An 18,045-nucleotide genomic window follows, 5' to 3' on the forward strand; every position below is an offset into this window, starting at 1 on the left:
AGAGCAGTCTGTGTCCGGGAGTGACGCTGGTGGAGCAGCCAGGGGCCGAGGAGCTCGCAGAGGGCACTCAGGCTGCCGGGGTTTGTTCACCTCAGTGGGAACATCCCCAGGCCCGTGAGATGGAGGTCGGGAGCTTGGCTCAGCAGGCCCTTCCCCACGCTGCGTGGGCTCCCTGCGGTGCCTTGGCATCTCCTCTTCTGTCAAGGGAAGCGTCAGGGGTGAAGCGCAGCTCCTCACACTGCTGCCGTGAGGGGTTCATGTCAGCAGCAGCAGCTCCTCGGACAGGCAGGCGGCGTGCTCTGTGCCTCCCTGGCCATGGGTGAGGTGTTCTCTGTGCTCCCTGGCCATGGGTGAGGTGTTCTCTGTGCTCCCTGGCCGTGGGGGAGGCGTTCTCTGTGCTCCCTGGACGTCGTCGCTGTCTGCCACGTCTCCCCTGTGGGCTTCGCTGTGTGTGGGTCCCGTGTCGCGTCTGGTGGGGGGCAGCAGCCCGCGGCTAACGGCTCCTACTGTTGTATTATTGCAGGCGCCAGGTTGAGTGGGAGCCTGCCAGCAGTTTGATTGAAGGGGTTTGTTTGACACTTCAGAGGCAGCCTATCATATCCTTCCTGCCTCACCTTAGGTCTCTGATCAATGTCTGTGTCAATCTGGTGAGTAGCCGAGCGGCAACCCCACGAACCTTTGCTAAACCTTCCCCTGCTCTTGGTTTCTCTGCACTGAAGATGACAAGTTCAGTCCCATTCCCGTCATTTTACCTGTCTCCTTTCCCCCTCGCAAGGGCACTCTGCAGGTGACACTAGAGACAGGAAGGTTCATTTTTGAAGTGGTGCATGGGGAGGTACAGTGACCGATAGCAGCGGTCGGGCAGTTTATTCTCCAGTACTTCCCACGCACCACTTTGAAGATCCACCTTTGCCAGACTGAGCTGAGAGCTGAGGGCTGCAAGTTGGAGAGTGGGGTGGTGGAGACTGCACACACCTGGGCAGAGGGTGGCACTGGGGGTACCCGCCGTCCCCAGTGGGGAAGGGCCCTGGCTGCTCTGCCAGAGGCCGGCGGGTGCTGCACAGTTAGAGGGGTTTGCAAGGTGAATTGACTCCACTCTGTGTAATGTCCCTGGCCTGATCCAGTACAGGTTTGCACTGTACAGTGTTCAGATCCCTCTCTCAGTAAAGCTGATGCTCCTAAGTGTGTTACAGCAGACAGGGTTTGCCTGGTTGTTCAGTGATAGACCACAGTGTTTCTGCAGCTGTTACACGGGGGCAAGCCCCCACTTTGATATCCGTGTAACCCCTGCCACTTGGCAAACAGGCACTTTCTTTCCATGTGCAAAAGTATGAGTTAAAGGGGAAAGGTTGCACTGGAATTTTACTGTTAGTGGGGTTTATAGTATTTCCTCCTTAGAGCATAAATGTTGTAACCTTATTTAGCAGCTTACAAAAAAACATTTCGGGGTTCACCAGTGCTCTGGGGGTCTTTAAAAACAATGACCATTAGCTAAAATGCAGTGTCAGGTTTTGCCAGGTTCCTGCCCATTTAGTCAATGCAGCACTCCTTGCTGCAAGGGCAGGGAAGCTCCGACCTCTCAGAGTCCATAAGACTTTTTCCTGGTGCAAGCAGAGGTAGCAGCACCTGGTGCTGAGGCAGGTCTGGGCCTTCTGCTGAAGAGTTCTTACATGGCAAGGTTGCTGCACAGCTCAGGCAGGAGCTTGGAGTGGACTTGCAGTTTGTCAAAGCAGGCATGGCAGGTTGAATCATGGCAGATTGAATTGAGCAAGCTCTCCAAGGGGCCCACAATAAGAATTAGCCAGTGCTCTAAAAACAGCAGAAGGCTCCTCAGTGCATTGCGCTTACATTCTGCTGGCTGGGAACACCTGGGAGAGCTACCAGGGACTCATACTCTTACTGCTGCAAGTATTTTACTTTAGCTGTCAGAACTGGGTGCACTGTGAGCTGTGGGAGCACTGACTGCATGGTGTATCGTGTGTAGAGCATGAAGCCCAAAAATCAACTACCCAGGAAGGCAGGGAAATATCTCAATGATAATCCATAGTGATGTAAAGAAGGGCCTCTGACTCTTTTCCTTCTAAATTGTCCTTTGTTTTCTGGCAAAAAAAAACCCTGGTTGCTGCCTTTTTCCCCAGGCTGAATTTGGGAAAGAAGCATGCAGTCATCTCCCACAAGCTGAAGTGTCTGCCAGGTACCTTCTCCCTGTTCCTGTCACCTAGATGTGTCTGGTCATGGTGAGAAACAGGCATGTGCAGGCCTGTGATTTAATTCCTCCCGAGGGACACATCCCAAACAGTACAAGTAACTCCTCTAGAAGTGCTGTTTCCTTGTGGTGATTATTCAAGGAGCTCCAGACAACCAGGTCACATGCAGGTGACTCTGCTTCAGACATCTGGGGTCAGTCAGCTGAGAGGAATCATGCTTAGAGTTCCCCAAAAGAGGCTGTGTTTGAGAGGAATCTGAACGTTGTACAAAACCTGGTGTGGGTCAGACTTAGGACATTATTTTTCAAGCGAGGGAAGGGAAAAGATGTCCACTTTCAATGCAGACCTTTTGCTTTGGTGACAGATTTTTATTTGTTACAGTTGTCAAATGACATATCCTCCAACTCTGGCTGTTCCACCAGTCCAGTGCTGGTCATTCAGGGCTGGTACTGGGTACATTTAGAAATGTACCGGGTTCCCTGTGCACTGCTCCCATCCATGCTGGTTCCCTCTCTTCCCCTCCCTTTCCCTGCTGGAACACCGTCCCCTCGCTGGCCCCAGCTCCTGCAAGGACCACTGGGGTGGGTTGGTTCTGCTAGATCCACCCCAGCCCAGTGCTCCGTGAAAGGCCCCTCCATTTCACCGCGGTTGGAGGATATGGCATGGGTGAAACTGTAAGTAGCCAGCTGTGGTGATGTGCTGTGTTTGTATTGCAGGTGATGGGAGTGGTAGGACCCTCCAGTGTGGCTGACGGATTACCCCTTCTTCATCTCAGCCCTTATCTCTCGCCACCTCTGCCCTTCAGCACAGCTGTTGTCCGGCTTGTAGCATTGCAGATACAGGTGTGTCTGCCCTGGCCCCCGGCCAGGCCTCTAGAGCTTCTGGTGGAGACACCAGCTCAGCAGTGCTCTGTTGTCTTTCTGCAAAAGCTGGGCAAAAACTGTGGAACATACGGCAAAAATTGAGGAGAAGCAACATGTGAATTCTCCCTTGAACTGAGCTCAGAATTCACCTGTTGGGGCCAAGTCCACAGCAAGCATCCATCAGCCTAACGCTGCCATTGAAGGCCAGGGAGTTTGGCTGATGGATGCTGTTGGAGGCTCTGACACGCAGGGCAGGATTCTCTAAGGAGTTAGTGTAAGACTTGTGCCACAGGAAGAGGGGCCCTGGCGTGGGTTACACCCATGCAGCCCTTCCTGTCTTCCTGGGACCGTGTGTGTAACTGAGAGTGGAGTCTGTGCTCTTCTGCTCTTACCTGAGCTGGGCACACGGCGTGCCAGCACAAAAAGCAGGGCAGCTTGGCTTTTCAGCTGCTGACACAATGGTGTCCTTGTTGCCAGAATTGAAAAAGGAAAAGTTCCAGACTCTGTGGAGAACTTCACCACTATTCCTTTCTCATAGCAGCACTGTAACTTTTTACAGAGTCCTTCTGCCTCAGTGTCCCTTTCCATCCCCACTGGCATGAAATGAGTCTGAATGGTGACCAAAGAAGTGACAAATTCCCTTATCTAGCCCCAGCTTGCATTTTAAACTGTGCATTGGTGCATCCAGCAGAGTACTTAGGCAGGTATTTCTGAGCAGCAGGGTGCCATGGGAAGGAGGGCTTCCAGGGACCAACACACAAAGCTGTCCCTCAGAGCATGAGGCACAAAAGGACTTCTTGGTGCAAACTGAACAGATTTCTTCCAGCTCTGGTAATGGTTCTTTAATCAAAACAAAAGAAAACAAAAGGCCACTTTCACCTGCTGTGAAATATTATCTGTTAAAAAACCCAAAACAGATACCAAACTAATGTATATTTTTAATCGTGGGGGACTTTTACTTTTATTATCCTCTTCTCCCTGTTCACTGGTTTGTGGGCTTAAATGTAATGAAAACTGAACATGTCAGGAAAAATACGAGTCATAATTCCCAATACTTCCAGGAGAATACAAAACAGAAGCACTTCACACCCCATCAGAAAACATCTAGAATTTCTCAACCCAGGTCTTCAAGCTTGAGGAGCTGCAAGGTTCAGTTGCATTTCACAGCTAAGTCTGTAGCAACTGGGATGTTGTAAATGAGCAAAGGTTCTAGTGACAGCCATTTGAGTGACCTCCTCTAAAAGAAGGTGAAAGACCTTTCTGTTTCAGCTTGACTGTGTGTCAAGAAGTAAACATGCTTTTTGTTTATTTTTCAGAAGTTCATCCTTTGTGTTAGGGAGGATGACAGGGCAGCACAAAGTGATGCAGAACAAAAATATGTTTGGGAATAGCCTCCATGTTGAGACAGGAGACTATTTAGATAATTTAGATAAAGTCATTTGTGCAGTTTCCTCTGTTCCTTTTTTTTTATTCTCTATAGTCTGTGTCAGATCCTGATACCATTCACAGCAGTGCAGAGCTTAGGACTAGCAGTCAGCTGACTCCTGTGGGATACGTCTGATTTTGTTAACGATAACGAGGAGTTAGGAGTCTGGGCTTCTTATGTTTGGCTGTGACACGAGCAGGTGATCCTGTGTTACTGGTGAATTCCCTCTCCTCCTGACCCAGTGGTGTGAGGGCAGCTCCCTCAGCTCATCAGTTCTGTGTGAACATGACTGTGTGAACAGGGTGCCCGGGGATGGTCATTCCCTGCAGTGACTTGTGTGCGTGATCTGCTGATGAAATCGTTTAATCCTGTTTTATTATTACTGCACAGGCTTTGAAAGAAGATTTCCCCCTAAGCCATGTCGTCTCCCCATTCACCAATCAGGAAAGAAGGGAAGGAATGCTTTTAAACCTACTGATTCCATTTGTGCTCACAGTAGGATCTGGAAGCAAAGGTCTGACTAATTTAACAAAAAGAATTTTTGTCCTTCTTTTCTGACAACTGATGTTTGCACTTTCCCTGCTCTCTCTGTTTTATTTTTATTTTTTAATTTGGTTTTCTGTCACTGGCAGTATGTCAGCTAAGTGCTCTGTGGGTCTGAGACTGAAAAGAGCCCCACTGGGATTAGTTACTCTTCTCTTTATTTCAGCTGTGCTTCAGTTCTTGAGTCAGGTCTTACACAGATGTGCTCCTGCTTTTGAAACCGGAGGGCAGGGCAAGACAAATGTGTTGTAGCAGAAGTCACAGAGGGGAGCAAAGGCCACAGAAACTGTGCCCCTCTGGATCACAGTTTACCCAATCCGTGCCACTTGTCTTGCACAAGTCCTGCTCCTTGCTTTCTGCTACAGAGGGTCTTCACTGGTAAATCCCTGAATGAAAGCAGAGAGTAAAGGGAGAGGGGAATGCCAGAAGGAAATGAGAACGCTGAATGGGACATTTCTTTGTGCTGTGTAGCTCCGTGTTTGTGTGTGTTTGTGTCGGTGCTAAAATAAACTTTGCCTTTGCTTGCAGGAGGAGAAGCAGCATAACAAGGTGTGGGGGACGGAGTTTTGGCTTAGGGGACATTTGAGATGCACCCCATTTTGGAGCTGCACAGGGTCTGGATCTTTTGAGTGTCTGTGATGGGATGCAGCCTGATCTTTCTCTCTCTTTCCCCTCCCACTGCCTCTCAGACAGCCCCTGGCTGGAGCAGCCCGAGGTGCTGCTGCTGCTCCAGACGGTTATCAACATCCTGCTGCCGCCTCGCATCATCAGCACATCCCGCAGCAAGAACTTCATGCTGGAGAGCTCCCCCGCGCACTGCTCCACGCCGGGGGACGCGGGCAAGGACCTGCGCCGCGAGGGGCTGGCCGAGTCCACCAGCCAGGCTGCCTACCTGGGTGAGTCATGGAACAGGGACAGCCAGGCTGCAGGGAGCACAAACAGAACCACCTCAGGCAGCTGACTGAGCTCTCCAGAGCTGCTTTAGGCCTTGTCCTGGAGAGGGGCCAGGCAGAGCGTGAAGGCAGGGCTGGTGATGATCCTGGGGCTCCCTTGCAGCCTGATGGTTCTGTGATTGTGCATCTCTGGAATGTGTCGCAGCGTGAGCGGTGTCTGCACTGCAGCTGCAGGAGGAGCAGCACAGGCAGAAGTCTCTCAGTTCTCATACTGCCAGGCTACAGCAGTGAAGCCACAAGGGCGAGTCAGACTGCTCATCAACCCTGTCTTGATTTGGAAAGACAGGTCCCTGCTAAGGAAGGCAGAAGCCTCCCTTGGAATGGAGAACATAAACCTCCTCTCTGCAAATTATTAGAATTTTGAAATTAAGGGGCTCTCAGGCAAAGATAGGAGAATAGGAATAACAGTTCTTTACTAGGAAAATTAAAATAAAAATCTAGTAGCACAAAAAAAGCAAACAAACAAAAAGAACACACTGACAGGGTAGAATACAACCTGACACCCTGTTGGTCAGGGTGTTCCTAGCAGTCCAGTTAAGTCCTCCTGCAGTGACAGATGTGGTTCTGGTGAAGCAATGATCCTGTAGAAGGGTGCAGTTTTCCTCTGAAGGTCCAGTGGTGGTGGGATGGGTCCGGTGTTTCTCTGGGAATCCAGTGGAACTAGGGAACACCACTGCCCTGGTGTTCTGAATCCCAGATTTTATCCAGGTGGGAATGCTGGGCTCCTCCCCTGGGTGGAGCATGTCCCATGGATGATGGAATTGTATCAGCCCTGCAGTGAGCCTGGATGGCCCATGGACAACAGAGATCCCCTGGAGGGAGGATGGGTCCTGGAAGGGATAAAGAACACTGCCCCAGCTGGTTTGAACAGATAGTAATAGAATACACACTGCTGGTCACACCTTGCATTGCAACCCGAGACAAACCCTTCACACCAGCGCCTCTCTGGCCCTCGGCTGTCCAGGGTGACAGGTGATGTGACCTGCCTGCCTGCTGGCCCCACACACAGTCCTCAGTGACTGGAGTGCCCTCTGCTTGCTGTGGGGTGGTGCAGGACAGTGCTGTGTGATCCCATGTCTGACCCACAGGACAGACAAAATTATTAAATCAGAAATGCAGCATCACTGAAGGCAGTCAGGCCTATACAGGGACACCCCTTCAGAAACAGCTTCTCTGTTTCTGATTTTGTGAGGGCATTTATCTGAAGATTTATATTTGGGTCTTTTTAACCCCTATCTGAGGAATGGATATAAATCTGATGAAAAACTGGCAATTCACGAATGATTTGGCCCCCCACCCAAACAAACCGGGTGTAACAGCTGAGAAGTCTTGGCCATCCCACTAAGAAGAATGGAGTAATCAACTTTCCCCCAGCAATTCCCTGGCCTTGCTGTTTTTACCTGACATGGGGAGCATGGAAAGGGGGAGATTCCTTGTGTGTCCTGTGAGCCAAGTGTTAATCACTGCCCACTGTAATGCAGAGCATTGTTCTGAATTTCACTGCTGTTCATCCCCATTTGTAATGCCATGCTCTTGTGAATTACTGCCCTGGCTTACTGGACCATACGTGTATTTACATTGCAGTGTGGCTGTGACTCATGCAGCTGTACAGGGAGAAAGGTTCTGGTCATCACCCTATCAATCATCTGCAGATTGTTGTGCTCACTGGGTGACTCTTTGTGTGCATATGCTCGGTCAAGATTTTTGAGGTTGTCTGATCAGCCAGGGCTGTATTCCTACTCTGAGCTGCTTTCAAAGTATCTGATTCTGAGAAGACAAAAGAGCTCTGCAGGGAAGGGAAAGGGAATGCCAGAGCAAGAAAACACAGAGGAATGTAGGTATGAAGTGGAAAAATTTCTCTTGAAACGGGACTGCCAGTCCTGATCCTGAAGGCCTTTCCTACTAGAAGGCTGTTTGCTCCTTCCCTGTCATGTTTGGACACAGAAAGGAACATCAGTTGTGACTCTGAGGTGTGTGGGTGTGCACATTTGCACATGCAAAACCCGCCCCTGTAGGCTGGTGCTCACTGTGGCCTCCCTGTCCTCCCCACAGCGCTTGTGAGGGATGCTGGCAGCATCTCTGACTGCCCTGTGCTGATGTGTGTCCCCTGCAGCCCTGAAGGTGATCCTGGTGTGCTTCGAGCGCCAGCTGGACAGCCAGTGGTACTGGCTGAGCCTGCAGGTCAAGGAGATGGCGCTGCGCAAGGTGGGAGGGCTGGCCCTGTGGGATTTCCTCGACTTCATCGTGCGCACACGGATCCCCATCTTCGTGCTCCTCCGGCCCTTCATCCAGTGCAAGGTAACAGCTGCCCTGGCTCCTGGTGTTTCACTCCCTGAAGGCCAGAGAGCCCTTATGCCCCAGCTGGGAGCAGGGGAACAGCACTTCTGGAAGAACTGTATGTAGTGGTGACCTTTCAGAAGTTAGCAGGGCTAAGAACCATTTGAAACTAAATCACAGAGGTTTTTCCTGGCCAAAACTAAAGAGTATGCCAGTCACCTAGGAGCTCTGATCCACAGAGTACAGCTAGTCTTAGTTCCTGTGGATGGGGAAGTGCATGTGTACTTAATTCTGCAATGACGACATTCAAAGCACTTGGGAGGAGTGTGGATGTGCTGAACCTGGGAGGCTGTTGGCAGGAATCTCTGCTCTGCACGGAGCTGGGCAATACAGCTAACAGCCAGGAAGGACCACTCCCTTTCCACCTCTTGGATGAAGGTTCAGCCAGGACTTTGTGGATGAACAGGCAGCTGCTAGGATAAGGCATCTGGGGTTTAAGTTAACCACAGCTCCTTGCCAGTTAGACTAGCACATGGTACTCTACCTTATTTAGCCTGCCTTGTCTCTCAGACAGACTAAATTGTCGAGGAGGAAGGAGCTGTCTCATGAGACAGGTCCTGTCAAGAGACAGCTCCTTCCTGCTTCCCAAAGCGTAAGGGAGCCCTCATCTCCATGCACCCTGTGCCACTGAGGCTTTGATCTCTGTTCAGTCAAATATAAGACTGTCCCTGAAAGACAGGTGCAAACCTCACAGAGGGAGTGAAAACCTCTCGACCGCAGAGGCTGCAGGCTCATGCTAGTCTGGACCCTAGTCCCAGTTCCCTGGCCGCCCTCTCCCTGCAGTGCTGATGCATCCCACCCTTGCAGCTGCTGGCACAGCCGGCCGAGAACCACGAGGAGCTGACGGCCCGGCAGCACATCTCGGACCAGCTGGAGCGGCGCTTCATCCCGCGGCCGCTCTGTAAGAGCTCCCTCATCGCCGAGTTCAACAGCGAGCTCAAGATCCTCAAGGAGGCCGTGCACAGCGGCTCTGGTGAGGAAGGAGGGACAGCTCGGGGCCATCAGCCCAGCTCAGGCAGCTGCTTGCCCCTGCAGTAACCTGTGAGGGAGACCTGGCCTGTGGAAAATGGGAATGGGGAAATGCACACACACCCTGCCAGCCTGCCCCTGCAGCTTATACTCAGCCTTGCCACTGAGCAGCCAACAGGAGTCCAGGTTAGCTGTGAAATGCACCAAGTCTGAGTCCTGTTCCCTCCTGCTGTCTCAGCTGGCTTGTGCGGCCCCCAACTCTGGTGCAGTGAGCCCCTCCATGCCACTGTAAAGCCAAAGCTCCTTGTGCAGAAAGGTCTGGCTGTTCAGATCTTCCTCCTCCTTTCTCCTGGTGTCTCTGATCTTTCTCTACTGTGACATCCAGATCAGCATCCCTGAGCTGATGGGGCATGTCCGGATTCTCCTGCACAAGGGGAGAGTTCTCCAGTGAGACCAGGCAACAGCAACCCCTGTTGCCACAAGATGGCAGCTGCTGCTCATACATGGCAAGCAGTTTGTGTGCTTTGTTCTTAGGAAAACAGATCCAAGAGGAAACGCTTCAGTCTTTTTTCCTCAGCAACAATTTGCCTTGTTGCTAAATGTTGAAGCTGATCTGTAAAATTCAGGTTGTGAAAATCAGACTGCATAAATAAAATGGAGATTTTGGAAAGGTGAGGTGAGCAAGGCAGCTGCTAGTGTTTCATCACCTCTTCCACCCCCCCATCACAGTGTCACAGAATAATTAATGTTGGAAAAGAGATCATCAAATTAAACCTTTGGCTGATCACCGTCTTGCCAACTAGGCCATGGCAACAAGTCCCAGGTCCAGTCATTTCCTGAACACCTCCACCACCACCCTGGGCAAGCCCACTCTAATGCTGAGCAACCCTTCCCGTGAAGAAATTCCTCCTGTCCTGGTGCAGTTGAGGCCGTTTCCTCTTGTCGTGTGGCCAGTGGCAGGGAGCAGAGCTCCAGCCTGGCTGCACGCTCTCGTTGGGAAGCTGCAGAGAGTGAGAAGGTCCCCCTAGTGCAGGCAGGAGGACGTGCCCAGTGTGACAGCAATGCTTGGCTGGCTGCTGATTCCCAGTGCCATCAGTGACTCTGTTCCCCTCTCACGCAGCGTACCAGGGGAAGACGTCGGTGAGCACGGTGGGCACGTCGACGTCGGCGTACCGCCTGAGCCTGGCCACCATGTCGCGCTCCAACACGGGCACGGGCACGGTGTGGGAGCAGGACAGCGAGCCCTCGCAGCAGGCCTCGCAGGACACGCTCAGCCGCACCGACGAGGACGACGAGGAAAGTACGTGCGCACGCCTCGGCCCCGAGGAGGTGTCCTTGTGCCCACAGGCTCTGGGAAGGGAGCAGAGCTGTCCCTGTCCCAGCGTGGGTCACAGGCCCCTGGAGCACGAGGCTGAGCAGCTGGTGTGGCTGGTACAGGCTGCTAAAGGCTGGGTTGTTGCACACCCCTAACACACCCCTTCACTGCCTCCTGAGCTGTGGCAGGGCACGGGGAAGGGCACACGGAGGTTTTTAGTGCCCGGGCTGATGTGCAGGTTTCACTGAGCTGATGAGGCCCTTGGCAGCCAGGCCTCTCTATGGCCATCATGACAGTGGGCAGTGGCTCTGAAGTTGGGATCCTCTTCCTGCAGGATCCCCAAAAGGAGGAGTCAAAATGGGGCTCAAAAGAAAGGCCCATGCAGTTACAGCAGAATTGACTTTTTGGGAAAGAGCAGATAGCCTGAAACTTTGCAGGTTCAGCCCAACTTCATTTTAGCTGGGTTCACCACTAAACTTTGTACAACCACCCAGAGCTGCATTGCTTATACATTGTTCAGATGTTTACTCACTGTGGCAAAATACGGTTCAGCCTCAGGTTAATTCTGAGCCTCTGTGTGGAATGGTAAGTGCCATCTTCCTCTCTGAACTGCAGCAGTATTTCCTCAGCCCTGCCTCAGATAAACACGGCTGTAAAATATGTCAGTATATCAGAACTGAAAAGAGGGTCAAAAAGAGCAGAGAAAATCACACAAACTCACCCCTTTATTTTCTTTACATGTAATTAAAAGTTGTTGTGGCAAAACCCACAATAAAGTAATTTCTTTCTGGATACTTGATACAATTTGAAACAGCACTGAAAATTTCAAGCAGTCGTGATTGCAATCCAGCTGTCTGCACAGTTCTGTTGCAGTATGATGTATTCGAGTCAACTTCTCCAAATTTTGCTGACATTTTAAAACGCATGTCCTGAAGGGTGTTGAAGGGTGTCAGTTCTGCATTTTGCTGTCAGGTATTTTGGCTCTTTTGTCACAGTGCTTTGCTAGCTCATAGCTGTTTATTGCACAGCAGGAAAACATCCAGTTACAACTTTTATGCTGAAACACTCTAAATTAACAAGCAATTCATTAATCACAGGAAATAATTCCACAAACATGTTTTTCTGGGAGCCATTTAAGCTGGAAGATCACATAAATCCCTGCCCCATGTTTGTCAGGTTCCTTATCTTGTATGAGTATTACGTCTTTGTGCACCGTGGCTGTAAAATCTAACAGAATATTCCGATTTGCAGGCTTGAGCTCTCGGTAAGTGACTGCTGGGCACACCTTTGGCATCCTGTCACCTCCTGACAGCTCCTGAGGTGCAGGTGGGGTTGGGGTGGCTGTTTGCTCTCCTCTCCTGCTGTTCCTCTCTTTCCAGATGACTCCCTGAGCATGCCCAGTGTGGTAAGTGAACAGGAAACGTACCTGATGGGTGCCATTGGGAGGAGGCGCTTCTCCAGCCATCTCTCCAGCATGTCTGCACCTCAGGCCGAGGTGGGCATGCTACCCAGCCAAAGGTAAACACGGGGGCTTCTCACCCTTCCCACTGCAACAAGAAATGGCCAAGGTACATCAGAGAGGTGGGGCAGTGGGGTTGGTGCCAGCATAGTGATGCTAAATGTGTCAATCCTGGAGTGGTGTTGGACCAAGCATTGCAAACAGTGATTTTCCAGGGTGATTTGTGTTGTGTAGGTCCGCAAGAACAAGCTGTCACCCACAGCAATCTGCCTCTTGAACAGTTTCAGAAACACTCTGTGTTATTATTTTTCTCTGCTGCCACTGGACAGCTAAAGGAAGTGTGTTTTTGGGGCAGGCATTGAACCAGGGCACCCAGTTTGTGCAGGGCAGTGGGGAGGAATCTTGAGAAGCTGGAAAAGAGGCAGTTTGATTTACTTCATTTTCTTCCATATGTTCTTTGTCCTTCCTAGAACAGTAACTAGCTCATCACAGAAACTAAATGCTGTGTTCAAAGATGGGATTTAATAGTGTTTTAAACCTGAAATACTTGTTGATACAAATAACTTTGAAAGCCTTATTCCTGGTTGACGTGGAATGGTGAGAAAGAGCCTGTTGGGAAATGTACATTTTAGAAGATGTGGGGAGAAGTTTTGCATTTAAATGTGATTTTTTTTTTCTAAATAAGCAGTGTTTATTGTTTTATTTGTCTGTGACATAGTTATGCAAGGATTTCTGATGATGAACACATTAATTCATGTTATTTCCTCTGAACCCTTAAAGAATATATTCTACATTATGTCTTGACCACCCCTGGAAAATCAAACAACATTGTTCCCTCCCCATTCTTGCTTGGAATTAAAGAAATAACCTTGACAGCTGAAGGAAAATTAACAGCTGTGGTACCTACCAGCAGAGATAGGAGAAGTGATTTACAAGAGAGAAGTTACACAGATTTTACCCAGGAGTTTTCATAAAAGGGCTTACGGGAACTCATTTGACTCTTGAACTCAGTTGATTCAGTCCCTTTATTTCTTGAAAAATTAATATGCAAGACTGCATTTTCCTCAATCTTTCACCACCATCTTCAATGCATAAACTTCATAAGAGTCACAGCTGACTGAGGGCAGTGTTTGCTTTGTGCTATCCCAAATCATGGTGATGCTGAGAAAAAAAAGACTTTACTGACTACAGAGCTTCACTCCCTCCTTTTGAGGTGTATGGTATAGCAGGAGAATCACTTTTCATCTGGGCAGGGGAAGGACCAGCTCAGCACAGTCACAGTCCTCGACATCACGCCCTTTGAGTTATGGATGGTCTCTGGGCCTTTCAGGCTGCCTCACAAATGGCAGCTAATCAATGCTAAGTAATATTATTACTGCTTTCCTGCTGCTAACCCAGCAGACTGCTTCCTGTCTTTCTTTGTTTCTTTCTTTCTTTCATGTTTTCCCTGTTTTTCCTATGGCTGAGCAGGCTGCTGCTGCCTGATGGCTGCACTGCAGAAAGGCACTGGAGCTGTGTCCCTTTGCCAAGACCCTTGCCAGCTGGTTATTTACAGTTTCACTGCACTGTGAGACCTTGTTTCCAACATGTTTGTCCCTAGAGTTGCACCAGGAGAGTGGTCTGTAGCTCATGGGAGATAGATCAACCCTCCCTCAAGGAAGAAGTGGCTCATGGGGAAGGAAAAAAGCTTTCTATGAAGCTGAAAGTAAATAGAACTGAAATAAATCAAAATGCTGCAGGAAAATAGCTTTGAAAACAGTCCCCTGCCTTATTGCCTTTAGAAACGCAACAACAGCCTGTTGAACTTCTCAGCAGAGATGTAGCAGGCTTCCTGCAGTGTGAACTCTCTCTAAAGACTGCTCCTGTTATCAGATGTTCCTCCAGCTCCCCTGAGTCATAGATGTGCCGTCAAGCGTGTGAGACCAATTAATGTTACCGTCCTTTTTTTACTTTTTTTATTCCGTTGATATTTTTTTCCCTTGAAAACAGAGACAAGCGCATGCTTTTTTGCATTTTCTTTCCCTAAATTCTGAATCTCCCTGCCCCTCCTGCAGTGAACCTAATGTCCTCGATGACTCCCCGAGCCTGGCCACTGAGGGCAGCCTCTCTAGGTACAGTGTTAACACTACCTGTGTGTCGGTGTGTGTGCTGGGAAACGAGCTGTTCCCAACCTCCTGTCTCTTCCCCTCACCTTTTGTCACTCTCTCCATCTCTGTCTCTTGTGGCTCATCAATATTCAGGCCTGCAAGTCAAAGGTGTAGCAACCCACCTTCAGTTTTCAGCTTTGATTGCCAATAACTTTGAGAAGGCTGAGGAGAAGGGGAAAGAAAAAGCTGTAGTGACTGAAGCAGCAGGCTGGCCTTGGGACCTTGTTTAACAATTGCTTGGAAGGCATGAGAAAGATGATCCATGAGGCATTAGCTCTATCCTGTTATAAGCATTAGTCTGAAGGCTTATGTAAAATGGAGATATCTGTTTTTTCATTCATCTCACAGTGCTGTCACCACAAAAGACTTCATATCAATCTGAGTTTTTTACCATTCACTGATAAAACTAATTATGGAAAGTGAAATACAGTATTTTTTGGGTGCTTTAGAATAATTCTCGTTAATTTTGCAAAGCATTTTCAGTTTTTCAGTTACACCTTGGAGAGCTTGTAGGTGGACACCATAAATACATCTCTAAAATGGCTGTTAGTGCTGGAGTTCAGGTCTGGCTGTTCCTCACTACCCACAGACAGGGGAACAAACACAGAGGGGTCAGGAGTGAGCTTAGAAGGGAAGGCTGTAGCTTTAACACCCAGATCCATCCTGTTAATCGTTCTCCCTGCCCTGTTGCTGTGCCCCACCTTTCAGCCCATCGAGCTGTTACTGTTCCCAGGACTCCTCTGTTTCCTCCAGAACACACTGGTAACATGGAGGGTAACTTGCTATGTCATCCCTGCACCAGTGGAGGCTGTGGATATGTTGAGAGGTGTTTGTGTGAATGGTTTCTGTTCCATTGGCTTGGGTTTGACGTTGGTAGTGGCTTTGGGGATGGGGACAGGCTGCTGTGTTTGTTCACTCTCCTCAGCTGACAAAGGGAGAGTTGATCATCAGTGCTGCCACCGAGCCCATTCCATGCAGCGTGGTGTCCTCTGTGTGTGTGAGCCCTGCTCTGCTCTCTGGTGGGTTAGGAACAGACATCAGCTTCGTGGCAGAGACAGGAGTACTGGTACCTGGGGTTTTTGACAAAGCAGGAGGGGCTGCATGGTCAGCTGGGCTAAAGAGGTGAAAAGAAATCCTTCAGTCAAAGATCTCCCGAGCTGTCCCTTCAGCAGCACTAAAATCTCACTCCAGTTGAGGAGGAGGACAAAGGGGAAGGTCTGTATCTGTGCTAAAGCCATAATGGCCTGATACTTGGTTACATCAGTGTTAGTTCTGAAATGTTTTGATATTGTTAAGTAGGGGCTAGCCACTCCTAATGACAGTGGTGAGGCTGAGCACTATGAGAAGCTTGTGCTGTGGGGATTACAGGGCAGAGTTAATTTGTTTTTACATTCAAGAACATTAGTTCTGAATAAAGCAGGTTTGAATTTTTCTTACCTAATTTTGATTTTGGCTGGTGCACAATGATAACTTTTTAGGATTGCCTTCTAAATTCACAAGATGGTGTTTAGTTATAACTGAGATAAACAATATTTACTAGTGACTAGACCCTTTTGGAAGGTAGGAATCTTAAATTAAACAACTTGAGACAAGTGCAATTAAGAATGAGCCCTGTTTCCCTTTGTTGTATAGCAATTGGACACAGCCTTGAAGAGAAGCAGGGAAGGCAGGGAGGGGAGAGCACTGAAGTGCTCAGACAGCTTGGGGTGCAGGGCTGAGGAGCACTGTGATCTGTTGGAGTTATAATTTGAGAGGACAGGGTATTTTCCCAAACCAGAAAGGAAGAAGGTGAAGCCACTGTAATGGAAATCTGTTGCACAAACACATTTCCCTGTAATGTTTGTGCCTATCCTAGCTCAATGGCTCCTGACAGGAAAAAATCAGATTGACTCCACATTGCCAGGACAATTGCAGCAAGCAGCAGATTTAATGCTGACTGGGCTGGGATGTGTCTGGAAATCCAATATATTTAACCCATTCTGCACTTGTCTACCAACCCTCGTTCATATGTCTAGGGACACAAAGCGTGTATGCTCTACCATGATGGTGTGGCAAGCATGTACATCTCTTTAATAGACATTGAAACTCATTGCTTCCTTTGAGGTTTTTCTTGTTTGATTTTATGGTTTTGTGGGGGTTTTGTGGTTTGTTTGGTTGGGTTTTTTTCTTTTTTTGGTTTTTTTTGTGGGGTTTTTTGTGGGTTTTTTAATTTATTTTTTTTTAATTTTGGCTGCAGGGTTTGGTTTTCTTGTAATTCCTGAGAATCACCTCTTTTCCTTGCCAACCCAACAAAGTTGTTTTGGCTCCCACTGTGTGACTGCACTGTCTCATTGCTTGTGGCTCTGGCAACATGCATAAAAATGGGTTGGTTTGATCTTTGGCTCACCTCTGCCCTGTACAATGGGAGTAGTATTGCTGTGCAAATCAGCCCCTGACAGGGATACTCAGAGAGTGACAGAGCATCTTTGTGTTGGGCAGGAAAAAGATCTGGTCTGTTATTCCCAAATAGATCTGGTTTATGTCCTTTAGAAAAAGTGTTGTTACAGATCACATTGCGATGATGGGAGGAAATACACTGTCTGCTGAAAAGGCTTTTGATGTGGTATTCCTTGGCTGGGTTCCACAGGCTGTCAGAAAAACAGTGTATTCCTGCTCAGGTCTGGTAAACAAGCAGAGACAGAGAAGGAGGGAGGGCAGGCTGCACAGAGCCAACCCTCTGCCTGCCACGCTCGTTTTCAGAGAAGCAACATCAGGAGTTCTGTTCTTTGATGTGAAAATAAACCCTCACAAAGAGAAAGCTTATACCTGAAAATTGAGTCACTCGGCTGAAATTTGTGGTCTTTATCATTCTCTCTCTCTTTCTCTCTCTCTCCTTCAAAATGTGGGGACAGAGAGCAATGAGACGGCCACAGGAGGACTGTGTTTGCACAGACAGCTCTGCAAACCCAGCTGCTCCCAGTCCACCATTTCCCTGCAATAGGTATCTGAAATTTTAGCTTGTAAGACCATCCCAGATGATACCAATTTGTGTAATGTTTCAGTACTGGAGGTAAACATCCACAGCTCACTTAACTCATTTCACTTACATTATAAGCCAGGCTGAAATTCCCAGACTCCAGCAGGAAGACACGAGGTCTAGCTTTTTTCTGCTTGCCTGTCCTGAGTGCCTAGGAATGGTTTTTATCTCGTGTGCAGCCTCTGTGCCCTCACGCAGTCCATGTATACCTGTTATCTAATGACTCTCAAGTGTTTTTGTATCATATGTGAAGGCAGTTTGCCCCAGCCCTGTAAACAGTTTTGTACTGGATATAATTGCAGTCTTTCTGCTACGGACATGGCTCCTTACTGACTGAATTAAGAATTACCCTTCCTTCATCAGAAATTGTAACAGTATTCTCACAGTTAGTCCAGTAGACATTTATTTTTCAGTAACTTCTACTACTTCACTCACATAGTTGTAACCACTGTAAAAACCTCTAGAAATCCAGAAGAGGAAGTTTTTATGTAACTGTAGAAACAGAAGATTGAGGAAATTCACTGAACAATTTCAGATTGTCTGGATCACAAATATAAAGACTAATTTAAGTGCAGTCTCTTTGCTTTAATAAGGAATGATGTGATGCTTTAAGACTCACCAGTGTTATGTGCTGCAGTCACTGTCTGAGTCCAGAACATATTCCTGCTAACAGGAGATAACTCTGAGGGCTTTGCTTATCCCATGGTAGGTGTTTGTGTGGTGTTTAGGGTGCCTGGTATGTAAAGCATGGCAATATCCTACAGAAAACCTGGGATATATGTTCCAGGTGATCTAACTTGGAAGACCTGA

The 18,045-nt window shown here is 48.7% G+C and overlaps 1 protein-coding gene across 3 annotated transcripts in view; it reads left to right on the forward strand.

The window, feature by feature from the left end:
- Positions 1-18,045, forward strand: part of UNC80 (unc-80 homolog, NALCN channel complex subunit) — a 119,469-nt gene that overhangs the window by 94,910 nt on the left and 6,514 nt on the right. For 2 of the 3 annotated variants that reach the window (XM_063400155.1, XM_063400154.1), the window contains 9 exons: positions 524-647; positions 2,924-3,049; positions 4,887-5,010; positions 5,729-5,935; positions 8,106-8,290; positions 9,137-9,302; positions 10,419-10,598; positions 11,993-12,131; positions 14,127-14,183. In XM_063400155.1, coding sequence (XP_063256225.1) covers positions 524-647; positions 2,924-3,049; positions 4,887-5,010; positions 5,729-5,935; positions 8,106-8,290; positions 9,137-9,302; positions 10,419-10,598; positions 11,993-12,131; positions 14,127-14,183 — 1,308 coding nt within the window. The remainder of the gene's footprint in view (positions 1-523; positions 648-2,923; positions 3,050-4,886; positions 5,011-5,728; positions 5,936-8,105; positions 8,291-9,136; positions 9,303-10,418; positions 10,599-11,992; positions 12,132-14,126; positions 14,184-18,045) is intronic. The other variant, XM_063400156.1, reaches the window with a different exon arrangement.

The sequence above is a fragment of the Prinia subflava genome, chromosome 6 (assembly GCF_021018805.1).
Source record: "Prinia subflava isolate CZ2003 ecotype Zambia chromosome 6, Cam_Psub_1.2, whole genome shotgun sequence".
Taxonomy (NCBI): domain Eukaryota; kingdom Metazoa; phylum Chordata; class Aves; order Passeriformes; family Cisticolidae; genus Prinia; species Prinia subflava.